Source organism: Heloderma suspectum, chromosome 5 (genome assembly GCF_057233095.1).
Source record: "Heloderma suspectum isolate Gila_16-S chromosome 5, 16-S_ref, whole genome shotgun sequence".
NCBI lineage: Eukaryota > Metazoa > Chordata > Lepidosauria > Squamata > Helodermatidae > Heloderma > Heloderma suspectum.
Genome location: NC_139462.1, coordinates 111,397,690 through 111,425,114, shown reverse-complemented (window position 1 = coordinate 111,425,114; position 27,425 = coordinate 111,397,690). Strand labels below are relative to the sequence as shown.

The following is a 27,425-nucleotide window of genomic DNA, read 5'->3' as shown; positions in this document are numbered from 1 at the left end:
ATTTGTGCTATTCCACTATACCACAGTGCTGCCTAGAGGTTATGTAGGACAAAAGCAGGAAAGGAAATGCTCCTCATGTAGTGCTCAGATCTCATTTCTGCAACGAGACCGAAACTAGACGCAGGTTAACAGCCACGTGTAGACAAGTCCTATGAGTGTTAATTAGCTGCCTTTGACCAGGTCTTTGTGCAGCTCTCCTAGCCTGTTTAAAGGTGCTTTGAGAGATGAGGCTTTTATTGTGCACTTCCACTGTCTTGTTCACAGAATTTTATGGGGGATCCAAATGACATTGTCTTCAGTTTGTAACCCTCCAGTGTTTTCCCACCACTTCTCTTGATTTTCTTACACACACACACAAAATTGTTAGGGAAAAAAAGGACAGAATAGCTAGCTTGCTATGGATTTCGCCTTTGTACAGCGTCACCAAGTTATAGCTCTGTATTTAGGAAGCCCTTGGCTGCCAGTTAATTATCTACACTGATTTTGTAGTAAGAAGAACTAGTAAGGGAAAACTCTTTAGATTCTTTCCCAATTGTTATTAAATATATTCTCAATTAAACATAACAAAATACAACCCTGTAGGCTGAAACAATTGTTCCTTAACAATAAACAGTATTTCTTAACATTACTCATTCTTTAAGATTTCTTAATAGTTCAAGAGTTTAAGAGGAGAGCTCTCTAAATTCCAAGTCTCTTACCCGGCTCGGAATAGTCTGTCAGCTGAGAGGTAGGTACGGGCACAGGCTTGGTAAGCTTCTGAATGTTAAGCACATCAGAGCAGTTGTATACGTTTTCTGCAACATTACTTCATTGTTTACTATCCCATGCATTTGAGATCAGCCTCAACTCCTTAAGAATTTCAGTGAGATTAAGGGTGCAATCCTATGCATGTTTAGATAGGAAAAAAAAGCCTACAACTCCCAGCATGCCCCCAGCCAGCCATCCTGGCTGGGACTTGCTGCGACTTTTTTTCTGTCTAAACATGCATAGGATTGCACCATTTAAACACACCAAAAAAGTGTAAGGTTCTCTTGCAGACTAATTAAGATTGATTCTACCCACAACTTGCAGTAGGGGTTGTAGGGTGGATACCAAGGTGCCCCTGCCGTGTTGTGCGCCAGTTTCGCATGACACGCCAACCCATGCTACCACGTGGGTAATTATGTAAACAGGCACGTGCACAGCACATGCGGAGGTGGGGGGAGAAGCCACAATGGCTTCTTTTCCGCCTGTGATCATCCAAACCCCTATGTTTTTTTATTGTTAGTGCTATTGTCTCAGGTCCATTATCACCTGTTCCCACATTGTGCTGGAGAAAGACCACAGTTATTCCCTGAGGTATTCTTATATAGCTTGAGTGAATTATGTCTCAACACTGCTTATCGGTGTCACACCTACAATTAATTTCCTAGTACAATAGTCAAAGGGTAAATTCAGCCTAATTCTTTCCTGAATGTCAGTGCAGATTTGCAGAATCTGAAAAAAAACAGTTATGACTACGCTACATAGTTGTAACTATGATAGTAATGTATGGAATTATAAAATGTAAAGCTGTGCTAGTGTAACACTATTCTTCAGGGTCTCTAAAGGGACTCACAGCAAAGGCCTTGTACACAGACAATTAACATATATCATCTTAATGTCTTAATTAAAAACAATAATAATGCACATGTAATAATTTTACATGCATAACAATTCACTTATCACCAAAACAATAAAACAGAGCACAGCCCTCCCAAAGTTCTGTTTTTTTCAGCTTGAGTCCACAACAAAAATATAAATAAAACTTCTCTCTGAAGCTTGATTTTTCTGCTAGCTGAAGAAGGAAAACAGGCTCTACTCAGTTCATTCCAGCTCTGCAGCAACCTTCTCAAAATGGACCAGGATCCAGCAACACAGGAACAACTTGTTAAACAGCCCTTTATATAATATAAAAGAACATAAACAAGGAACTCATAGTGTTTGTAAAAAAAATAACTCTTTACTAACCTGTCTCAAGGGTTCAGGGTCTTATAGAGAGGAGAAAGCAAGCTTCTTCTACACTGCATTTTGGTAACTGCCTAAAATAGTGGCTACTCCCTATCTCCCTCCTTTACTGAGCATGTGCAGGAATATTCCCACTCAGAATTCTTAAAGAAAAATATACCAGTGGGTTGCACTAGTTTTGTCAGGGCACTTGCCTGCCATGGGAATCGCATCTTTAGACGTAGAATTTTAAAATCCTGACCCCTAAATCCAGATGTGGAGAGCTACTTATGGTCATGTAGATGAGGAGAGACATGCAATCAGTATATGCCCAGATGTGCTGTGATCTTGGTTCACATGTTCTAAAGCTAAATCAAACTCTAGCATTAGAGCTGAGGCCCACGGCTAAACTCTGGCTCAAAATGAGTCTCTCCAAGATTATACTCAGGGCTACACTACATATGACAAATGTGTGTAATGAGCTCCCAACTTGTTTTTCTAATGAAAAACAGATATGGAAAGTTGGAGGGGCTACTTAACCTTTTCCCCTCTGGCCTTTTTCCTGCTCAAAATTGCAGACAGACAGAAACTGGGAAAGCAGTTTGGAGGGAGCGAGGTGATTTTGAGTTAAAAAATTTACCAGAAGGAAAAGGGTTAAGTAGCTAAGCTCCTTGGTGTTTCTTTGCTCAAATTGGAAAAGTATTACCCAGGTCTCCTATGTTTGACTCTCAGGCTAGCTTTGAACATACTTAACTTTGTGCTTATTTTTGACTGCATGGCCTATCATGTTATGATAGAAAGAAGAGAAATATACCTACTTCAAGTAACATATTATATTAGACGATCAAAAAGTAGTCTTAGGAGCTGCACAGTTTAGGAGTAGGCATACACAAGATCTCATCTGTCTTCTAAACATAGTAATGTCCCACATATTTAGATGGAACTTACTTCTATATAAGACTATATGTGGTCCTAAGTAGAGTTTTAAAAGGATATTGTAGTACTGGAAAAGAATTGGAGAAGGTGCAGAAAAAGGCAACCAAAATAATGAAGGGGTTGGAGCAACTCCCCTATGAGGGAAGGTTACAACAGCTGGGATTATTTAGCTTGGAGGAGAGTAAGGGGAGACATAATAGAGGTGTACAAAATTATGCATGGTGTGGAGAAAGTGGATAGGGAGACTTTTTCTCCTCTCTTGTAATACTAGAACCCGGGGTCATCTCATGAAGCTGATTGGTGGGAGATTCAGGACAGATAAAAGGGAGGACTTCTTCATATAGCGCATAGTCAAACTATGGAATTCAACTACCAAAACATGTAGTGATGGCCACCAATTTGGATGGCTTTAAAAGGGGATTAAACAAACTCATGGAGAATAAGGCTAGCAATGATGACTAGTCATGATGGCAATATATTACGTCCAGTATCGGAGGCAGTATGCTTCTGTATACCAGTTGCTGGGGAACACAAAGAGGAGGGTCCTGTTGCACTCATCTCCTGCTTGTGGGCTTGGATGCATGGCCCTGAACATGTGGCAAAGTATCTTTTTCATGTGATGGGAACCTACTTCTGTCATATACTTTATATGCAACAAACACGAGCAATAAAACATCTGGCCTGGTATATGTCTAGGCCAGATATTGTATTGCTCGTGTCTGTTATTTTTATGAATTTTTGTCATTTTATGGGTTTTTCCTATATGGGATTTCATTGTTGTAAGCTGTCTTGGGATGTCTTCTGCCCTGAAAGGTGGCCTAGAAATATTTTAAATACATATATATTTATAGTATTGTAAAGGAGGATGTCCCCTTTATGGATCACTGCCTTGTTATGGCGAAGGGGCTTGCGTAACTCGGTGAAGCCATAAGCTATGCCGTGCAGGGCCACCCAAGACGGACAGGTCATGGTGGAGAGTTCTGACAAAATGTGGTCCACTGGAGAAGAAAATGGCAACCCACTCCAGTATTCTTGCCAAGAAAACCCCATGGAACGTATCACAAGGCCAAAAAGATATGATGCCGGAAGATGAGCCCCTCAGGTCGGAAGGTGTCCAATATACTACTGGGGAAGAGCAGAGGGAATTTCCAAGTAGTGCCAGAAAGAGTGAAGCGGCTGAGCCAAAGCCAAAAGAACACTCAGCTGTGGATGGGTCTGGTGGTGAAAAGAAAGTCCGATGCTGTAAAGAACAATATTGTTTAGGAACCTGGAATGTAAGATCAATGAATCAAGGTAAGCTGGAGGTGGTCAAACATGAGACGCTAAGATTGAACATCGACATCTTGGGAATCAACAAACTAAACTGGACAAGCATGGGCGAATTTAATTCAGGTGACCATTATATCTGCTACTGTGGGCAAGAATCCCTTAGAAGAAATGGAGTAGCACTCATAGTCAACAAAAGGGTGGGAAAAGCAGTACTGGGGTACAACCTCAAAAACGATAGAATGATCTCAGTACGAATCCAAGGCAAACCATTCAACATCACAGTAATTCAAGCCTATGCCCCAACCACTGAGGCCGAAGAAGCTGAGGTTGATCGGTTCTATGAAGACCTACAACACCTTCTAGAACTAACACCAAAAAAAGATGTCCTCTTCATCATAGGGGATTGGAATGATAAAGTAGGAAGTCAAGAAATCACCGGGATAACAGGCGAGCATGGCCTTGGTGTACAAAATGAAGCAGGACAAAGGCTAATAGAGTTTTGCCAAGAGAACATGCTGATCATAGCAAACACTCTTTTCCAACAGCACAAGAGGCGACTCTACACATGGACATCACCAGATGGTCAATATCAAAATCAGATTGATTATGTACTTTGCAGCCAAAGATGGAGAAACTCTATACAGTCAGTAAAAACAAGACCTGGAGCTGACTGTGGCTCAGATCATGAGCTGCTTCTTGCAAAATTTCGGCTTAAATTGAAGAACGTAGGGAAAACCAGTAAACCATTCAGGTATGACCTAAATCATATCCCTTATGAATATACAGTGGAGGTGACAAATAGATTTCAGGGATTAGACCTGATAGACAGAGTTCCTGAGGAACTATGGATGGAAGTCCGTAACATTGTTCAGGAGGCAGCAACTCAATCCATCCCAAAGAAAAAGAAATGCAAGAAAGCCAAGTGGCTGTCTGATGAGGCTTTACAAATTGCTGAGGAAAGAAGGGAAGCGAAAAGCAAGGGAGAAAGGGGAAGATATACCCAACTGAATGCAGAGTTCCAGAGAATAGCAAGGAGAGACAAGAAGGCCTTCTTAAATGAACAATGCAAAGAAATCGAAGAAAACAATAGAATGGGAAAGACTAGAGATCTCTTCAAGAAAATTGGAGATCTCAAGGGAACGTTTTGTGCAAAGACGGGCATGATAAAGGACAAAGAAGGCAGGGACCTAACAGAAGCAGAGGAGATTAAGAAGAGGTGGAAAGAATACACAGAAGAACTGTACAGGAAAGATCTGAATGTCCCTGATAGCCATGATAGTGCGGTCACTGAACTTGAGCCAGACATTCTCGAGAGTGAAGTCAAGTGGGCCTTAGGAAGTATTACTAACAACAAAGCTAGGGGAGATGACACTCTTCCAGCTGAGCTATTTAAGATCCTAAAAGACGGTGCTATTAAAGTGCTGCACTCAATATGCCAACAAATTTGGAACACTCGGCAATGGCCACAAGACTGGAAAAGGTCAGTTTACATTCCAATTCCAAAGAAGGGCAATGCCAAAGAGTGTTCAAACTACCGTACAATTGCACTCATTTCACATGCCAGCAAGGTGATGCTCAAAATCCTACAAGCTAAGCTTCAGCAGTATGTGAACCAAGAACTACTGGAAGTACAAGCTGGGTTTCGAAGGGGCAGAGGAACTAGAGATCAAATCGCCAACATTCGCTGCATCATGGAGAAAACAAGAGAATTCCAGAAAAACGTCTATTTCTGCTTCATTGACTACACTAAAGCCTTTGATTGTGTGGATCACAACAAACTGGCAAATTCTTAAAGAGATGGGAGTACCAGACCAACTTACCTGTCTCCTGAGAAACCTGTAGGAGAGTCAAGAAGCAACAGTAAGAACCGGACATGGAACAACCGATTGGTTCAAAATTGGGAAAGGAGTATGACAAGGCTGTATATTGTCACCCTGCTTATTTAACTTATATGCAGAGTACATCATGAGAAACGCTGAGTTGGATGAATCACAGGTCGGAATTAAGATTGCCGGGAGAATTATCAACAACCTCAGATACGCAGACGATACCACCCTAATGGCAGAAAGTGAAGAGGATCTAAAGAGCCTCTTGTTGAGGGTGAAAGTGGAGAATGCAAAAGCTGGTTTGAAACTCAACATTAAAAAAACTAAAATCATGGCATCTGGCCCCATCACTTCCTGGCATATAGAAGGGGAAGAAATGGCAGCAGTGATGGATTTTATTTTCTTGGGCTCCAAGATCACCACAGACGGTGACTGTAGCCATGAAATTAAAAGATGCTTGCTCCTTGGGAGGAAAGCTATGGCAAACCTAGACAGCATAGTAAGAAGCAGAGACATCACCTTGCCGACAAAGGTCCGTCTAATCAAAGCTATGGTTTTCCCAGTAGCAACGTATGGCTGTGAGAGCTGGACTATAAGGAAGGCTGAGCGCTGAAGAATCGATGCTTTCGAACTGTGGTGGTGAAGACTCTTATGAGTCCCCTGGACTGCAAGGAGGTCAAATCAGTCCATCCTAAAGGAAATCAACCCTGAGTGCTCATTGGAAGGACAGATACTGAAGCTGAAGTTCAAATATTTTGGCCACCTAATGCGAAGAGAAAAGTCACTGGAAAAGACCCTGTTGCTGGGAAAGACTGAAGGCAAAAGGAGAAGGGGACGGCCGAGGATGAGATGGCTAGATAGCATCACCGATGCAATGAATATGAACTTGAGCACACTCCGGGAGAGAGCACAGGACAGGAAGGCCTGGCATGCTATAGTCCATGGGGTCATGAAGAGTCAGACACGACTGAACGACAAAGAAGGATGTAGAAAGTAGGAAGTATTGTGTTTAATCCTTTCAGTGTCTGTCTTAAAAGATGCAGGCTTACCCCATCATAAAACAAGCTCCAGGTTTTGAGGGCCCTTGTGCAAGGCATCCTCCGTGGGGCCCCTCCCTCAGTGTCTCTACCTCCTCACTACTGCACTTTTAAGAAGGACGCAGACAAACTGGAGAGGGTTCAGAGGAGGGCAACAAAGATGATCAGGGGACTGGAAACAAAGCCCTACAAAGAGAGCCTGAAAGAACTGGGCACGTTTAGCCTTGAGAAGAGAAGATTGAGGGGAGATATGATAGCGTTCTTCCAGTACTTGAAGGGTTGTCACAGAGAGGAAGGCCAGGATCTCTTCTCCATCATCCCAGAATGCAGGTCAAGGAATAATGGGCTCAAGTTACAGGAAGCCAGATTCCGGCTAAACATCAGGAAAAACTTCCTGGCTGTTAGAGCAATACGACAGTGGAACTAATTCCCTAGGGAGGTAATGGGCTCTCCTGCCCTGGAGGCGTTCAAGACGAGGCTGGACAGCCATCTGTTAGGGATGCTCTGACTTGGATTCTTGCATTGAGCAGGGGGTTGGACTCGATAGTCTTATAGGCCCCTTCCAACTCTACTATTCTATGATTCTATCCCTCAAGAGTTGTTATTGTGTCAAATGGAGAATTTTCAAAAGATACAGAATCCCATAATTAGTACTGACATGAGGTTGTACATGGTTGTCCAGAACAATTCCTTAGTCTACAAGCTGGGGCTTCTGGTTTCCACTCACAGAGCTGCAGTTTTAGTTTCTGGGCACTCCGTGTTTTTCCTTTTAGTGTTTTATTGTTTTACTGGCAGATTTGTCACTCAAATCTAACACCAAAAGAAATATATTTCAACACCTTTTGTAGAGAAAGAGATTCGGCAGCAGAGCTAAGAAACTGGTCTTTTCCCATAAAGTAAAAGCTGAGGTTTACAACTGACCTGGGACGCGAGCCTGTGGAGGAGAAAACACTACACCTCATTTTGCTTACAGGGGCAAACCGACCTTCTCTGGCTTGAAGAGTTATGCTCCCCCTTCCATGTTGCTACAATTGCCTATTAGCCTGCAGACTTGTAAGGGAGGATTTGTTTTTGAATGCAACACAAGAGCAAGATAAGAGAACATAAGAACAAGATAAGAGTTTGATAGGTGTTAGACTAGTTGATTCTACTGAGGCCCGGATGAGAGGGGAAAGAGAAAGGAGAGGATGCTACAGAGAGGAATCGGCAGATGTCAGACACTGACACTGAGGCCGGAATTTGGGAACTAGAGAATTGGAGAGTTTGTTTTGGTGACTGAAATCCTGAGACTTAAGACCAGCTCTGGACTGTTTTGCAGCCCAGGATTGTTTGAATATGTTGAGCCCACACAAGCCTGTCTACGGGAAAAGTGCACTGAAGTATGCTGAAGCATGCATGCCGCCATTTGGAGTCATTAAAGACTAATCTGGATTTTTTTCCTTAGAAAGTTTTTTGTTACAACCTCAAAGAACAAACAGGGTCGATGAATATACTGTTTTTAATAATAACCTGTTTTTCATTTATTTATGGTGCAATACTATCTTGATAGTTGGCAGCCTCTGAAGTCAGAAGCGGCTGAGTATCCAATGCAGGGCAGCCCAAGCATTGAGACAGTCCTTGCCTCCATGCTCCAGCTACTTGCATTTTCCCTAGACGGGCGATTTTGCCTGTCTAAGCACAGCTTCAGGGAGGGGGAGGGAAGGAGGCCAGGATGTGCCTGAGAAGCTGTGTAAATGTCATGCCCCCACTGGAGGAGGAGTCCTCAGAGGAAGAGCTAGAGGCCCCAGAAGCCCAGGACACCCCAAACCAGGGACTGCCACCAGAGCCACAGGAGACTGAGTCCTTAGGGGAGATGGTTGCAGGGCCACCCCTGTCAGGAGATAGGGACTCTGCCTCTGAGGCAGAGGCTAAGCAGTCCCCTGACTCCTCGGAGCATTGTCACCTCAAGCAACAGGATAGTAGGGCTCCTGTGTGAAGAAGTGCTCATCTCCAGAAAAGGTCTTCTCAGGAGAAAGTGACTCCTCAGGAGTAAGACACTGGAAAGGGAGCTCTGATTACTGCAGCTGAGCTTTGGGTGGGGTCCAGCAAGCTTTGGGCCTAAAAAGCTTCACTAGAAACCTAGCCAGATTGTTTATGGCAAAAGTTATCAACCACAAACATTGACAGAAGGCTGCTACTTTTAATACAAATGCTGAACTCAACACTACAGTTAGATTTAGGGTGAATGGATTGTTATCAGAAAGCATACCAACTGATAAAGGGGTATGCCAGGGATATCTATTGGCTCCCTTTCTCTTCAATTTTTATATCAACAGCATTGTACAAGAACAGAGTGATTTGGAATGCTTCCCAGTTTCTATTTGGGATGTTAAGCCCTCAGCTCTTCTATATGCAGATGATATCACAATGATCTCCGCTACATTAATTGGAATGCGAAGGCACTTGAGAAAGCCGACTAAGTTCTGCACTAGACAGCATTTGTCTATTAACTACGCTAAGACTAAAACTGTAGACTAGGAAGAAGAGGAAAACTAATACATGGAAGCTGGACAATAAATCTATTGAACAATTGCACAACTTTAGGTATCTGGGCCTTAGGTTCATTGCCTAACTTTCATGGGGACAACATCTAGATGCAACTAAACTGAAATCATCTCAATCTACTCAATCCCTACTTCAGTTTTTTAGATTACAAGGGGGCTCACACCTGCAATTGAGGTATTCTGGAAGAAGGTAGTTCCACAACTGCCGTATGGAGATATACAAATGCCTCTATTTTTGAGGTGGTCGAGAATTCTTTTATGAGATCCCTCTTAACTGTCCCCCAGGGTACACCTGTGTCACTTCTAAGGGCAGAAGTAGGACTGACTTCTGTTAAAATATCTATCCATGTTGCACTTGCTTTATGTTCAAGTTGAACCATATAAGTTCAAGTTGGCTTATATGAGAGAATCCCGAATTCCAAAAAATGCTTTCAAGATAGGCTGACCTGGCTCCCACACGCTGAATGGGGCTTAGCGACCCACTCTTGAATTCCCCGCCACTGCAGACAAGCCAGGGGGCAGCGTCTGATCGACGCTAGCTCAAGAAGCCTGGCCCTGGCTGGATAAAGTCAATGGAACTTCCTCTTTTGTCACACCTGTAGTTTTACTGCACGCATTGATTAGCATAGAGCCTTATGATAAACACGTTGTTTTTTTTACAAAAAATTAAAAACGGGACAAAATTGACATTTATATTAAAATGACGGGATGGTCGGGAAATATGAAAAAAATGGTACTGTCCCGGTTAAAATGGTACGTATGGTCAGCCTATTTCAAGAGCAACTTCAGACCTTATCCCCAAAGTCTTGGGTAAACTTGACCCAAGTTGACCCACTGCATGCTTATGGGATTGATACTGAGTCTTTTCCTTCCTTTGCTTCTGATAAGAGTCAAGCAGATGCTTAAAGAAAAAACTTCTCTCTTTTTTAAGCAGCTAGATCTGGTTACAATCTCACAGTTGCCTTATTCATGTTGGTACCTATTATATAAGATGTCATCTGGTCTGGGGAGCTACTTTATAACTCTTGGCTCCCCTAAGAAAACCATTCACAGCACCGCATCTATAATGTATGCCCGCTGCCTTTCTGGAGGGAAGATCTGATCATACTCCAGTCCATAAAAGATTTTGTATTTGTGGGTCTGAGGAGGTTGAGGATGTTTCCCACTACTTACTAAAATGTCCCCTCTATAACCATCATAGGCATATATTTCTTGCTAGCATTCTCCTGTCAAACAGACGCCTCTTAGATCAGAGATGTGCTCTGCTTTCTGATGTTTTTACCACTGTCCAGGTAGGAAAATTTGCCTTGGCAGCAAGGAAAATACCCGCCAGATCCCAAATGGCTTGGGGGAGGCGGGGAGGGGGAGAGAGAAATTATTCTGTTGGATATGTACGTATATACAAATATGTGACTGCACTGTTTCCCTTATGCATACTGTGGCGGCCTGCGCTTCCAATCAATAAAGTTACTATTGGTCCACAAGTCTGCATTGTGTTTCTCTTGTCGGCTGCTCAGTTCGGAGACGCTTTGATCGTTTGCGGCTGTAGCCACAAAGGGGCAGGCAGGCAAGCGCAGTTTCAAGGAAGAACCTGCATTTGGCTCCCTCTCCTGCGGCTCATTTTCGACTGAGCGGGACTCTGCATGACTCGTCTGCCCCACCCCCACCCTGCTCCGGAAACGGAAATACATTTCCCTGAACGATCCCCGCAGCAGCCAAGGGGTGAGTGGGGAATAACTTGGCCGCAGAGGCGTCCTTTTCCAGCGGCCCCTCATGGCGCGCATGGCTCGCACCCTCCTCATCTTCGGAGGGTTCGTGTCCCTGGTGGGGGCGGCCTTCTACCCCATCTACTTCCGGCCCTTGAAGCACATTGAGGAGTACAGTAAGTCAGCAAAAGAGTGCGTTTGCGCACGCGCAGCCTTCTCCCTTGCCCCGGGCCCCTTCCCCCCCCCCCCCGCCGCCGCTGCTGCTTTTTTCCTGGGTTGCGCCTGAATTCCCTTTGCTGCGCGCTGTTCCCAGGAAAGTGGGGGTGCAGGAGAGAGACACGCGTTGCCTTTCCAATTCCCCTCTCCCTGGAGGGGAGCTGCCCATAGAACTCGAAATAGAAATAGAAATCCCAAGATAAAAGGAAGTACTTAATCACAGGGCAATATAGGTTAAACTGTGGAACTCACTTCCACAAGATGTGGTGATGGCCACCAATTTGGATGGCTTTAAAAAGGGATTAGACAAACGCACAGAGGGTAAAGCTATCCACACCTACTAGCTACCACCAGAATCAGAGGCAGTAAATGATATTACCAATGCACACTAGCTGCTGGGGAACATGGGCAGGAGGGTGCTGTTGTACTCACGTCCTGCTTGTGGGTTTTCGGTGGGCAGCCGGTTGGCTGCTGTGCGAACAGAATGCTGGACTAGATGGACCCTTGGCCTGATTCAGCACAGCGCTTCTTATGTTCTTAAGATTTTTAGCACTGCAAGTGAAGAGAGGCGTAACGAGCAAAATTGGTTTGAAGGCACATTCTCTTCATTAAAAGGGATTTGTTTCCAGGGCAGAATATTCATGTGTTCAAACCATTTACTGTCCCTCGCGCCGCATCCAAATTAATCTTAAAATTTCAAAATGTATTTATTATACTTTTAAACTGCCTGATAACCCGAGGTCTCAGCGCAGTGTACAATATATCTAGCTGCAGTGTACAATATATCTAGCTTCATCAGTTCAGCTTCCAGCTGAGCACCACAGAGAAAGAACTTTCATTCCACCTCAGATGCAACAGCTCCTTAGTTGAGCCAGTTCAGGTTCCAGTCATCTCATATAGAGATTAGAAAGAAGTGCGGTAGGTGCCCTTGTGACTGGCTGGGGAGTGATGTGTGAGCTGACCACAATGAGAAGCCACTGAATCTGAGGAAAAATGAAAGTTCTTTATGTGATAGGTGTGGCAGAACACTCGTGTATGAAAATCATCACTTTAATGGTGTAGCCTTTAAGTGACAAAAGTGTTTGTGAGCCAGCCCAGAAAAGGCATAACCTCTAAGAAAAATCATGTCTGTTGTCCTACATGTATTAGTTTTGCTATAATTCACATACTGTAATCGGATGTGATGTCTTTGGAAACCTGGTTCCCCTTCCCAACATGTACAGATACAGTGCAATACTTCTGCATCCTTCATGCATGATAGTAGGTATGTCTTTCCTTTTGCTTCAGTGAAAGCACAGTTCCTTCAAATAACAATTGGGAGTGGGGGACAATTCTGATCTTGACTCCTACTGAAAGGGTAGAACAACAACAGCACGCCATGGCATGCACACACATGCCTCATACTATTTCCTTTGGATGATGTCCACTGTGACTATTATGGTTTATGCAACTGAGCCATTCTTGCATTCAGGAATTGATTCCCAAGTATGAAACAAACATTGTTGTTGTTGTCGTTCAGTCGTGTCCGACTCTTCGTGACCCCATGGACCATAGCACGCCAGGCCTTCCTGTCCTGCGCTCTCTCCCGGAGTGTGCTCAAGTTCATATTCATTGCATCCGTGATGCTATCTAGCCATCTCATCCTCTGCCGTCCCCTTCTCCTTTTGCCTTCAGTCTTTCCCAGCATCAGGGTCTTTTCCACAGAGTTTCTCTTCGCATTAGGTGGCCAAAATATTTGAGCTTCAGTTTCAGCATCTGTCCTTCCAATGAGCACTCAGGATTGATTTCCTTTAGGATTGACTGATTTGACCTCCTTGCAGTCCAGGGGACTCGTAAGAGTCTTCTCCAGCACCACAGTTCGAAAGCATCAATTCTTCGGCGCTCAGCCTTCCTTATAGTCCAGCTCTCACAGCCATACATTACTATTGGGAAAACCATAGCTTTGATTAGACGGACCTTTGTCGGCAAGGTGATGTCTCTGCTTCTTGCTATGCTGTCTAGGCTTGCCATAGCTTTCCTCCCAAGGAGCAAGCGCCTTTTAATTTCATGGCTGCAGTCACCGTCTGTGGTGATCTTGGAGCCCAAGAAAGTAAAATCTGTCACTGCTGCCATTTCTTCCCCTTCTATATGCCAGGAAGTGATGGGGCCAGATGCCATGATCTTTGTTTTTTTAATGTTGAGTTTCAAACCAGCTTTTGCACTCTCCTCTTTCACCCTCAACAAGAGGCTCTTTAGATCCTCTTCGCTTTCTGCCATTCGGGTGGTATCATCCGCATATCGGAGGTTGTTGATAGTTCTCCCAGCAATCTTAATTCCAACCTGTGATTCATCCAACCCGGCATTTCTCATGATGTACTCTGCATATAAGTTAAATAAGCAGGGTGACAATATGCAGCCTTGTCGTACTCCTTTCCCAATTTTGAACCACTCGGTTGTTCCATGTCTGGTTCTTACTGTTGCTTCTTGACCCTCGTACAGGTTTCTCAGGAGACAGGTAAGGTGGTCTGGTACTCCCATCCCTTTAAGAATTTGCTACAGTTTGTTGTGATCCACACAATCAAAGGCTTTAGCGTAGTCAATGAAGCAGAAATAGACGTTTTTCTGGAATTGTCTTGCTTTCTCCATGATGCAGCGAATGTTGGCGATTTGACCTCTAGTTCCTCTGCCTCTTCGAAACCCAGCTTGTACTTCTGGTGGTTCTCGGTTCGCATACTGCTGAAGCGTAGCTTGTAGGATTTTGAGCATCACCTTGCTGGCATGTGAAATGAGCGCAATTGTGTGGTAGTTTGAACACTCTTTGGCGTTGCCCTTCTTTGGAATTGGAATGTAAACTGACCTTTTCCAGTCTTGCAGCCATTGTTGAGTGTTCCAAATTTGTTGGCATATTGAATGCAGCACTTTAACAGCATCATCTTTTAGGATTTTAAATAGCTCAGCTGGAATACTGTCATCTCCGCTAGCTTTGTTGTTAGTAATGCTTCCTAAGGCCCACTTGACTTCACTCTCTAGGATGTCCGGCTCAAGTTCAGTGACCGCACTATCATGGCTATCAGGGACATTCAGATCTTTCCTGTATAGTTCTTCGGTGTATTCTTTCCACCTCTACTTAATCTCATCTGCATCTGTAAGGTCCCTGCCTTCTTTGTCCTTTATCATGCCTGTCTTTGCACAAAACGTTCCCTTGAGATCTCCGATTTTCTTGAAGAGATCTCTAGTCTTTCCCATTCTGTTGTTTTCCTCAATTTCTTTGCATTGTTCATTTAAGAAGGCCTTCTTGTCTCTCCTTGCTATTCTCTGGAACTCTGCATTCAGTTGGATATATCTTCCCCTTTCTCCCTTGCTTTTCGCTTCCGTTCTTTCCTCAGCGACTTGTAAAGCCTCATCAGACAGCCACTTGGCTTTCTTGCATTTCTTTTTCTTTGGGATGGATTTCGTTGCTGCCTCCTGAACAATGTTACGGACCTCCGTCCATAGTTCCTCAGGCACTCTGTCTATCAGGTCTAATCCCTGAAATCTATTCCTCACCTCCACTGTATATTCATAAGGGATATGATTTAGGTCATACCTGAATGGTTTAGTGGTTTTCCCTACGTTCTTCAATTTAAGCTGAAATTTTGCAACAAGAAGCTCATGATCTGAGCCACAGTCAGCTCCAGGTCTTGTTTTGACTGACTGTATAGAGCTTCTCCATCTTTGGCTGCAAAGGACATAATCAATCTGATTTCGATATTGACCATCTGGTGATGTCCATGTGTAGAGTTGTCTCTTGTGCTGTTGGAAAAGAGTGTTTGCTATGATCAGCGTGTTCTCTTGGCAAAACTCTATTAGCTTTTGTCCTGCATCATTTTGTACACCAAGGCCATGCCTGCCTGTTATCCCGGTGATTTCTTAACTTCCTACTTTAGCATTCCAATCCCCTATGATGAAGAGGACATCTTTTTTTGGTGTTAGTTCTAGAAGGTGTTGTAGGTCTTCATAGAACCGATCAACCTCAGCTTCTTCGGCATCAGTGGTTGGGGCATAGACTTGAATTACTGTGATGTTGAATGGTTTGCCTTGGATTCATACTGAGATCATTCTATCATTTTTGAGATTGTACCCCAGTACTGCTTTTCCCACCCTTTTGTTGACTATGGGTGCTACACCATTTCTTCTAAGGGATTCTTGCCCACAATAGTAGATATGATGGTCACCTGAATTAAATTCGCCCATGCCTGTCCATTTTAGTTCACTGATTCCCAAGATGTCGATGTTCAATCTTGCCATCTCATGTTTGACCACCTCCAGCTTACCCTGATTCATTGATCTGACATTCCATGTTCCTAAACAATATTGTTCTTTACAGCCTCGGACTTTCTTTTCACCACCAGACACATCCACAGCTGAGTGTCCTTTCGGCTTTGGCCCAGCCGCTTCACTCTTTCTGGCGCTACTTGGAAATACTCTCTGCTCTTCCCCAGTAGTATATTGGACACCTTCCAACCTGAGGGGCTCATCTTCCAGCGTCATCTCTTTTAGCCTTGTGATACGTTCCATGGGGTTTTCTTGGCAAGAATACTGGAGTGGGTTGCCAGTTCCTTCTCCAGTGGACCACATTTTGTCAGAACTCTCTGCCATGACCTGTCCATCTTGGGTGGCCCTGCACTGCATAGCATATGGCTTCACTGAGTTACGCAAGCCCCTTCGCCACAACAAGGCAATGATCCATGAAGGGGGAAACAAACATACACCAGCATTTATGATGGGTACCAATATGCATTTATCATGCCGTTTTCTTTCATAATGCCTGCAAGTGAAGGGAAGGACTGAAATTCAAAGGTATATTGTAGGTTTCGTATGTGTAAGGTCCCCTATTCAATCCATAATATCTCTGTGATGACTAAAAAGTAGCTCTGCTCAGAAGTCAAGCTTTAAAAAAAATACCAGCAGAGGGAGCATCAACTAGCTCAGTCTGTTTCCAGAGGCTTCAGTGTACTGCTATTGTACAAAAATGTAATATGCTGTACAGTGCTGGCTCTCCAGCCCCTATTTGGGGAAAAGAGAATACCAAAGAAAGAAAATATAAGTTAGGCAAAGAAGGCGAGAGAGAACAGCAAGTAATACAAAGCTGTGAATTTCCTTCTAAGAGCCAGCCACTGAAAGGAACTGAAAATGGATTCAAATTATTTAAAACATAAGGTAAGAAAGTATTTAGCTTGGAGGAATTGTCGGATGAGCTGTTAATATTAGCTTAAATCAGCCACGCATTTAACTCCATGGAAGTCACTATTTGGCCTACCTACTTTTACCTGTTTATCAGTTATGGTCTCAAACAGCCCATTTTTGTAAAGCTTCCCTGCCTGTCTGCCTGAAGGCCATTCTTGGTTATCTAGTGGTTATCTTTAAAACAAGCGAGTGCTTTGGGAACTCATTTTGCTCCGGCAAGACTTCTAGTTAGCTTAGCAGTGCAGTCATGTAGATTTCTACTCAAAAGTAAGCTCCATTGAGTTCAGTGGTACTTACTTTCAGGATAGTATGTATAGGATTGCAGCCTCAGAGCCTGACTAGTTTAGGATGCAATCTTATGCGTGTTTAGATGGGAAAAAATCCTAAAACTTCCAGCATGCCAGGAATGCTGGAAGTTGGAGGACTTTTTTCCATCTAAACATGCATAGGATTGCACTCTTAATCATTTTATTTTAGTTACTTTAAAAATTCTATTTACTTAAAAAAAATTAAGAGGCCAGCTATTTCATAATATGCACATTAAAAGCTAACAATATCACCATTTAAAAACAATATTGCAACTTCTAAAAGCAGCAATTAAAAACAATTTTTTTGGAATCACACAAAGTCTTCAGAAGGCAGTGGAAAATTAACAAAGAAGGGGCAAGTCAGATTTTCTGGGGCAGGGAATTCCATATTTCCTAGGGCAGGAAATAATTCTTAATGTTTAACATTCTAAGGTAACCTTCTGAATTGAGTGAAATATAGCTCCAGTTTTTGATTCAGAAAAGTGTGTCTCAGCTCTCAGAAATGTGGCAAACACTGGCCTAAACCATGTTTTTCATGGGAAACTGCAGACCCTATGTTTCATAGTCCATAATCTGCTATTTCAAATTTTTTCTTGGGTAGGATGAGTATTTTTTCTTATAAATAGCATTTTCTGTTTTATTGCATCTTACAGTAAATTTATTTCTGTTGGGAAAAGCTATTGGGATGGGTGTATGTTTTGAGCAAGCTGGTATTCACCATTATCCTATCTTACCCCATCTTTACATCTTCTTGTGCAAATTTGTTGACTTGTTGAGATAAATGTGCTTTCTTACCTACTTTAGTTTTTTGTGTTTATCAGAAAAGGAGCAAGCAATAAATCGAGCTGGTATTATCCAAGAAGATGTTCAGCCTCCAGGTATATCTCTAAATGCTGAGATGAGGTGTGTTTGTGTGAATTATGTTATGTTTTAAACATTCCAGTCCCAAAGATGTTGATATGCAAGTGGGTTCATTTAGGATACCATCTCAAATTAGCCGTAGTACACTTCTAAAATGATTACTTAGCCAAATACGAGCTGGGTCTGGCTTGGGACAAGGTTATTTGAGGGGCCACTTTCGCCATCATACACAGAGCTTGTGATTTTACTGATATATGAAAGGGATGATGCAACAACTTCAGCATTCCAGCAACTTCCTAAGATGAGAGTTGTTTCCTGTTGTTATCCATAGGATTAAAAGTGTGGTCTGATCCATTTGGAAGAAAGTAAAGACCTCCCTGGGTGTAGTCTTGAGGATGTTCTCCCTTATTCCATCAGTGATGCTCCAGGACCTTTCAGCCAACTAAGATAATGAAGAAAAAGGACTTCACATGTTGTGTTGTTTTATAGCATCAGTTTATATAAGCAGTAGCTGCTGCTTACTCTCAAGGGTTAAAGCCCACTTTTATCCCAGTGATCCAGTAGTAAAAATTGCACTGAATATTTATTATTAGGTAAATAGAATAATTGCCTCTTTCTTCGTTGGAGGAATGGAAGAGAATTGCTTTGGTGAATATAGATTGGACATGACCTGACGCTTCTGTAAACATACATCAAATAATTAAATATCTGTAAAACAAAATCAGTACTAAGAATTTGGAAAATGGTGCCTTTGTATATCTGTAAATCATGTCTTAATTCAGACAGGATGTAGAGTTCTGCAATTTATCCATTTTGTAAATGAAAGCAGAATGGATCATACTAATATAAATCTGGCTTTGATGCCTTACTTTTAAGTAAGTTCTAGCAAAATTGTTGGGAGTTTACTTTCAACAATACCTTTCAAGTAAACATATTGATGTAGTGCAAGGCTTCAAGAGAGAAGGTTTTTCTGTAGTAAAAAGGTGCATCTTTATTCACTTCTTTTTCCTGGTTGGAAAACTGACTTTAATTTTTATTATGTACATTTCCTATAGCAGCTGTTGTGTAGAAGCAAACTGCACTATTTTGTATTTAGTTTTATTGGAGGGAATTTCTGTTGTGAGAGAAACTGGGTTTGAAAGAACGTATTTTGATGTACAAATTCAGTGTTCAGCAATAAAGATTTGAATGCATTATATGTCTAGTGTACTATTCTCTTTTGTGACTTCACATAGCTTTTTGTCTTTTTCTGGCACTTCTGTGTATGGTCTTTTCATAGTAGTCTTCGCAAGACTTTAAAGAGAAAAATGTTTAAAGTTCCACTAGGCCGGCTTTGATTTGAAGGTGCAGAAACTACTGGCATCTGTATTCAAGGGACACTCTAGTGGCCCACAGGCTTTAAGTATGTTTTGCTGCACAAAATGACACCCAAATGGGCCAGCTAGCACCATGAAATAGTATGGGGCTTTGTCATCAGACCACATATGTTCAGGCATAGCATCCCATACAAGTATGTACAATAATCAACAATATACTTAATTCTATTGAGTTGCAATATTAAAGAGTGGGAAAACATGTGTTGCGTAGTACTTGAAAACATTTCTTCTTTCTCTAAAACTTGATTTCATATGTAGTAGGGCTCCTGTGGTCAGTCAAAATTGGTAAGTGGGCTAGATATGGCCTGTCTATTGCTATTTGCCCATTTTTGGTTTGAGTAATGAACTCTATATATATATCCTACCTGTACGGAGTCTCTTGGCACAGGGTGGGGCATCGGGGGAGCAGGCCCTGATGTCTTCTTCACCGGCTTCCCAGTTTACATTATCCAGCTGAGCATTCAAACGCATTGCTGCTGAATGGCCTGATTTGAAAAATACTAAACTTTCCAATTGTATGTCTGTACTCATGCATGTAAAAGTCTTCTACAGTTTATTACCAGTCCCTTTCAATGGCACTGACTTAAAAGCTGTTTTTTTTTTTTTTTAACCCAAATAAGAATACAGGTTGCCAAGAAATGGCACCTCTAAAGTTTCATTAAAACAGACATTTATGTTCTTTTTCATGAAAACGATGAAAATGTTATGAGGGGAAAGGATGACACCTATAAAAAATTAAAGAATCACCCACACAGAAATTAAAATAAAAGCAAATGTTCTGTGTACTTTTGCTATAACTTCTGATCTTAACAGAAGGAAATGCAGAGGTGTCAAAGGTTAAGAGCAGATGAAAGATGTTCTCTTTTGTTCATAATGCTTCTAAATGGGTATTTTATGTAATTCTACCATTTTGTAGGCACCTTGATTGTAAAGCGGCTTGAAGGTAGGGAGGTGGCACTTTCAATCCCTACCTTTGATCCCTTTTAAATAGGACTCTCTGCCAGTATATAATCGCTATCCTGCCAGATCTCACAGACAGGTTCATTATTGAATGGTATATGCAAGAGATCATTTTTTTCTGTGAATGAGTCCACAGAAAGGTACTTTTGTAGTGATGTGCTTTTGTAACTTTCCACAAATAAACTTCTAGAAGAAACGTCATTTCATGAAGAAACATGGGCCCAGAACTTTGAATGAGAATGCACATACCAATGGCTGGTGTTCAGTTGCTGGGTCAAGAGAGGATTATTACACAGTTGTCCATCAGAGGGATAAGACAAACATGTTTGGCCTCTGTATTCAGTTTAACAGACTCAAAATAGAAAATGAACAACTTGCTCACTTAGCTTGTATTTGTTTTTTTAGTCCCAGAATTACTTGTGGGAGCTTTCTCCCATTGCACTCTAGCAATGATTAACTGCCTTTTTTCCCAGAACTGTACAGTCAGTTTGACATCAATTACACTGCTGCCCAGGCAGACGTAAACAAAAAGCAGCTGTATTTGGCCTCTGCTGTGCTACATCAGAGTGCAATAACATGTTTTTCTAAAGCAAGGCTACACATTGGGAAACTTGTATTTCCCAGCTTTTTAGGAAATATAGCAGACAATGGCAAGTACACTGTACACACAATGGAGAGGCATGGACCCAGAACTTTTGAGTTAGTAGGAGGAAATAGAGTTGTAAATACAAACTATAATAGTAATTGATATAAAATGTCCAAATTCACAAGGATGACTTCCTGACTCATTCTGCCAAGCTCTTCTTTGTCATACATAAGGAGGGCTAAAGTCTCCTTGCTTTCTCTTCAATAAGTGGTTTTTATGCTCCAGTGTAGCCAAATAGTCCACCTATATGCTTGCATATATGTTTAAGCACAAATCTCTCTGAAATGCATTCAGCTGGATCCAGATTTAAGCATATGTGACCGGACTGGCAGAGGGAGACCTCCCTGCCCCCTCCTCCCCACGGCAGCCCGTATAGCCCCCTAGAAAAATTTAAACAGAGGGCCAGAGACCCTGCCGAATGGGGTGAACTGTGTGGGAGGAGAGGGGGAGATCCTCCAAAATCAATGGGGGGGGGGACTTCTGTGAGCAGAGCCCTTCTATCCATGGAAGGCAGATCCTGGATTCAAACTCCTGCATTCAAACAACTGGGAAGTAGCCCCTGTGCTTCAATTCAGTAAACACCAAAAGAGATTTCTCCTGCAGTCATCCACGTATTTTCTATAATGTTTAGATAGTCTCTATGTGCTGGAAATATGCAGTAGAAACATGACAAAACTGCTACAAATGGCTGGTTCCCACATCTGTGTTTTTTGCATGCCTTCAGAAAGCTGAATGCTCTTTAAAGGTTACAGAAAAATCAGGTCATCTGAAGTGGAAATGTACGGCCCTATATTTGCTGTGAAGTAGTTTGCCTCATAGTCCTGTCCCTGTAATAAAGTCGTGTAAAAACATACTTTTTGATCTGTGTAACCAAAAAAATACATAGTATACCTATAAAAGAACCAGAAAAACTTGGGTAGACATCACCATAGTCGACAGGTTTTCTAGATACCATCTTTCAAAATGGCTGCCACCAAATTTTAACTGCACCTATTTCAGTTCCTAGAAAGAGACATCATTCTGGTGTCTAAATATATGTTTCTGGGGTCAAGGTATTCAATTATAAGGTTCCTAAAGTTAATATAAGGCTTGGGCATGGACATTACCTGGATGGAAGGAAAATGGTAAAAAAAGCCTGCAGCTGGCTCCTCTGTGAACAGCTCTTGTCCATGCCCAAGTTTTATATTAGGAAGATGGGAGGGAGATGACAAAAAAAAAAAGCCTACAATCAGGAGCCCCAGGTGAAATCAGATGGTCAATACACCATGCTGCTGATTTCTCCCCAAACTCTTGTCCAGAACCAAGCTTTATATTACCTGGATGAGAGGGAGATGGCAACAAAATCCTGCAGTCAGGACCCCAGGTGAAGTCAGGTGACCAACATAACTTGCATGCAGCTGGTTCCTTCCAAGAACAGCCCTTTTCCAGACTCAAGCTTTACATTAATTGTATGGGTGAGGGGGAAAGCCTGGAATCAGGATCCCCAGGTGAAGTCAGGTGGCCAACATACTCTGCACCTGATTCCCTGCTGAACAGCTCTTGTCCAGGCCCAAGCTTTGCATTACCAGAATGGGATGGAGGTGGCGAAGGAAAGACTGTGATTTGGTGCCCCAGGTGAAGTTGGGTGGCCAATTCAGCCCGCGGCTGGCTCCAACAGAAAGAGCTTTTCTCAAGGCTTGAGCAGTATACTACCTGGTTTGGAGGGAGAAGATGAAAGCAAGCCTGCAATCAGGTGCCCCAGCTGAAGTCGGGTGGCCAACACAGCCTGTAGCTGGCACCTCCCTGGAAGTCTTAAGAGGGATATGGTGAAAAAAGCCTGCAATGAGATGCCCTATGTGAAGTTGGATGGCCAATGCAGCCTGTAGCTAACTGTTCTTGAAAGTCCTCTTTTCCAGTCCCATGCGGTATACTACCAGGTGGGGAGCAAGATGGCAAAAGCCAACCTGCAATCAGGCATGCCGCCTGATTTCAAGGGATGAACTCAGCCATCAGCTGGGTCTTGAAAGAGCTCTTGTTGAGGCCTGAGTGGCATACTACCTGGCTGAGAGGGTGATGGCGAAAACAGGCCTGCAATCAGGAGCCTCAGGTGAATTCGGGAGGCCAACGAGCTGGCTCCTCCCTGAACAAGGTATTGTCCAGCCCGAGCAGAATACTACCTGGTTTTGAGGAAGATGGCAAAAGCCAGCTTGCAAACAGACGCCCCAGGCAAAGTCAGGGGCAACACAGCCTGGAGTGTTATCTCATCCAGGCCTGATCAGTGTACTACTGGGGTGGGAGGGAAATGGCGGAAGCCAGCCTGCAATGAGTATCCCAGCTGACCTCAGGGGAGTCAACAGAGTTGACCATTCCTGAGTCGAATACTACCTGGGTGGGAGTGAGATGGCGGAAGCCAGCTTGCAATGAGTATCCATCCCAACTGACCTCGGGGGGCCAACACAGCCTGCACCTGACTCCTTTCCGAAAGAGTTCATGTCCAGTCCCGAGGTGAATGCTACCTGGCTGGGAGGGAGAGGGCCACAGGAAGCCTGCAATATGGCGCCCCAGGTGAAGTTGGGGGGCCAACACAGCCTTTAGCTGGCTCCTCCCCAAAAGAGCTCCAGGACCAAGCAATATACTACCTGGCTGGAAGGGAGATGGTGAAAGCAGGCCTGCAACCAGGTGCCCCAGGTGAAGTCGAGGGGCCAACATGTTCTGCAGGTGGCTCCTCCCTTTAAGAGCTCTTGTCCACGACTGAGCAGTATACTACCAGGCTTGGGGGGAGGTGCCAAATGCAAGCCTGCAGTCAGGTAGCCCAGGTGAAGTCTGGGAGCGAACAGAGGCTTCAGCTGGCTCCTCCCCAAAAGTGCTTTTGTCTAGGACCATGTGGTATACTACCTGGCTAGGAAGGAGATGGCAAAACCAAACCTGCAATCAGGTGCCCCAGGTGAGGTGGGGTGGCCATTATAGCCGGCAGCTGGCTCCTCCCCAAAACAGGTGTTGTCAAGGCCCAAGCAGTATACCTGGCCGGGAGGGATATGGTGAAAGCCAGCTTGCAAAGAGGTACCCCAAATCAAGTCAGGGGCAATGCAGCCTTCACCTGGCTCCTCCCCAAAAGAGCTCTTGTCCAGGACCGAGCGGAATACTAGCTGGCTGGAAGGGAGATGGGGAAAACAAGCCTGCAATCAGGTGCCCTATGTAAAGTTGGGTGGCCAACGAGCCTGTAGCTGGCTCCTTCACGAAAATGCTGTTCTCTAGTCCCAAGCAGTATACTACTTGGCTTGGAGCAAGATGGCAAAAGCCAACTTGCAATCAGGCACCCCACCTGAAGCCAGGTGGCCCGTGAAGCCTGAGTCTGTCTCCTCCCCGAGAGAGCTTTGCCAATGCAGCCCGCAGCTGGTTTTGTTTTGCCAATGCAGCCGGCAGCTGGTTCCTCCCTGAAACTGCTCTTGTCCAGGACCGAGTGGAATACTACCTGGCTGGGAGGATTATGGCGAAAGCTAGCCTGTAATCAGGTGACCCAGGTGAGGTGGGGTGGCCAGCACAGACTGTCGCTGGCTCCTCTCCCAAAGTGTTCTTCTCCAGGCCCGAGCAGTATAGTACCTGGCTGGGAGGGAGATCACAAAGCGAGCCTGCCCCAGGTGAAGTCAGGGGGCCAGTGCCACCTGCAGGTGGCTCCTCCCTATAAAGCTCTTGTCCATGACCGAGGAGTATACTGCCTGGCTTGGGGGAAGCTGCCGAAAGCAAGCCTGCACCTGGCTCCTTCCCAAAAGTGCTCTTCTCCAGGCCTGATCAGTATACTACCGGGGTGGGAGTGAGATAGTGGAAGCCAACCTGCAATGAGTATCCCAGCTGCCCTCCGAGGCCCAATGCATCCTGCACCTGGCTCCTTCTTGAAAGAGCTCATGTCCAGTCCTGTGCCGAATACTACCTGGCTGGGAGAGAGATGGCCAAAGGAAACCTGCAATATGGTGCCCCAGGTGAAGCCAGGTGGCCAATGAAGCCTGAGCCTGGCTCCTCCCTGAAAGAGCTCTTCTCCAGGCCTGAGCAGTATAATACCTGGCTGGGAGGGAGATCGCGAAAGCAAGCCGGCAATGAGATGCCCCAGGTGAAGTTGGGGGGCCAACGCATCCTGCACCTGGCTCCTTCCCAAAAGAGCTCATGTCCAGTCCTGTGCCGAATACTACCTGCCTGGGGGGGAGATGGCCAAAGGAAGCCTGCAATATGCAATTCTTGCAATGAAGAGGACTGCACACTCAGAACCTCTCAAAACATGGCCTAGCTGCTTATTAATGGCTTTCTTCACATGGAGCTTTTATCCTGCGATTGAGATTGCTCCTTCATGGAAGTTTTGGGGCTCTTTAGATGACACCGTTACCCTCCAGGGCGTCTCCTGCACTAAATGCCCTTTGTTCCATTTTTAAATAGATCACAGATAATGAGCTATCAAATTACCCCATTGTGTTCTGCTTCAGTTTCCTCCGTGAAAAGAGTAAAAGCGGCAAGAAGAGGAGTGAAATCAATGAAAGATAATGGAAGACTCAGGTATGGGGAAAAGGAAGGGGAAAGGGGTGGGTGGAAAGGAAGCACATGAAAAAGGGAGTCACTGTGATCCTGCATTTAAAACAGAAGCAGAAAGCCCCGTTTTAAATGCAGGATTTTAGGCTGGTGTAGAGATGCCCAATGTCTACCCATATTATGTTGGTTCTTACTGTGGTCTTCTTTGAGTCATCCATGGCTAGTTTGAGTAGCCACATCTCCTTTGATGTTGTTGGCTGACCTTATGAAAGGTGGCAGGAGCTCACTGATGTACATTCAACATTTTAGGGATAGCTGCATAAGACTGAAAATAAGTAAGAGTGCAAATGAAGCAAACAATTGCTTGGTGTGAATATGCATGAGAGAGAATGGTATTTCCAAAATGGCTCCTTGCCAAAATAACCAATATTTTAAAAGGTCTAAGGTTCAAAACAAAGTATTCAACCATTAAACAGAGAGAGCTGAAATAAAATAATAGTGTTCCTCCCAAGGTTGTATTCAAATATTTGTGTAAATGATTTTAAGACAGGAGTTGAAGACGACATGGATTATTCTCCTGATGTGGCTGGCTGGCTTTTCTGCCAGTCAAGACCTCATATTTCTCTACCATTCAGTTCACCTTTTTTTTCCTTGACCAGAGTAACCTTAATATAATCCTTCTCCTTCACCAGATATTTTGCTGTCATAATAATATTCATTTTAGTTTTAAACAAGGGAAGGAGTAATTCAAAAATTATGCCTCTCCCACCAAATTTACAAAACTACATGTGGATTATTCCATTTATGACACGAAATGTGGAAAAACCATGTGGTTTTCCCACGGCTGTTCCCTTTTAAACACTTTTAGACATGGGTCTATGGAACTCAATGGGGTTGAGTTCCATCTCAACTATATAAACCTTTAACTATAAACAGCTGCCATCACAATAAATAAGTCCTCTCTAACTTATATACCTCAGTAGCCTGTTAACAAAGGAGTAGGCATGATTGACACCACCACTAGAGACAAGATAAACAAAACTAAGGTATTAAGAACACAATCCTATCGATTGTGCCCTTGATGACTAGAAGCTCCAGACCTCGGAGGCTTCGAAACATCCAATGCAGGGCAGGAGGAGTGGTGGAGGTGATCCGCCCCATCCTCCCGCCCTGCATATTTCACTAGACAGGCTTTTTTCTCCATCTAGTGATGGTAGAGGGGGAAGGAAGGAGGTTGGCAGAAGCTCAGGATAACTTGTATCTCCAGTCTCCTCCCTTCCCGCCCACTGAAGCACCCCCTTTTCCCCGAGTTCGATTTTCTGACCTCGGAGGGCAACCAGAACAATTCTTTCCATGCTGGCTATGATGGACCAGGGGAGGGGGGTTAGATCTCCGCCTCCACCTTCAGAAGGGGGAATCTCCAGGATCCTATGGCCTCTCAGACACTTTCTAGGGGCCATGAGATTGTTCCCTAAGGGAATTGTTTACATATGTGAATCACATGCTACTTTTAAAATATTGTTAACATTGACGGTACTTAAGCTGAATATCCTTGTTTGCCATTCTTAATAAGAGAATCTTCCCTGCTAATATGCTCTTAATAGTTTCCCCCTCAAATCAAATTTCCGAAAACTCCACCCCAGCTAGTCCCTCACCAGGAACAGATACTGTACAGCAGGCTTCCCCTGCCTCCAGGTCTTCCTGTTGGCTTTGGCCAACTGGGATGATGCTGAAGGGAATTCCTTCTGGTCAAACTCTGAATGAAACCTTCTGGTGTTGGGCTGTGCTGCCTGCTTGAAGCTTCTCTGCAACTTCACAGCACAGCTTCCTTCCTGCTCCCTCAGCAAACCAGCTCTGATATTCAGACTGTCCAGTCAGGGTCCCTCAGACTGAGCTTTTTCCTACCCCAGCTCATTTTCAGCCAACAACCATTAACTCTCTTCCCTTGTCACCAGCTGACTCTAGCTGTCTTGAACAGACGCCTAACTTACCTTTTTAAATCTCCTGGTCAATCATGTTCCTTATGGAACTCCTAACTGCCAATCACCTTTGTTGACCCATCTGACCAATCCAAAGA

General features: G+C 43.8%; 1 protein-coding gene across 2 annotated transcripts; it reads left to right on the top strand.

Annotated features, from left to right (window-relative positions):
* Positions 1–11,273: 11,273 nt before the first annotated feature.
* Positions 11,274–19,070, top strand: SMIM20 (small integral membrane protein 20). Of its 2 annotated transcripts, none has more exons than XM_084856988.1 (3): positions 11,274–11,458; positions 17,833–17,889; positions 18,204–19,070. In XM_084856988.1, exons 1-3 carry the CDS (start codon positions 11,350–11,352, stop codon positions 18,239–18,241), a joined length of 204 nt encoding a protein of 67 aa, XP_084713114.1. In that variant the 5' UTR covers positions 11,274–11,349; the 3' UTR covers positions 18,242–19,070. The 2 variants fall into 2 exon arrangements, with proteins under 2 accessions (XP_084713114.1, XP_084713112.1); XM_084856986.1 differs by having other exon boundaries at positions 17,833–17,914.
* The last annotated feature ends 8,355 nt before the right edge of the window (positions 19,071–27,425 follow it).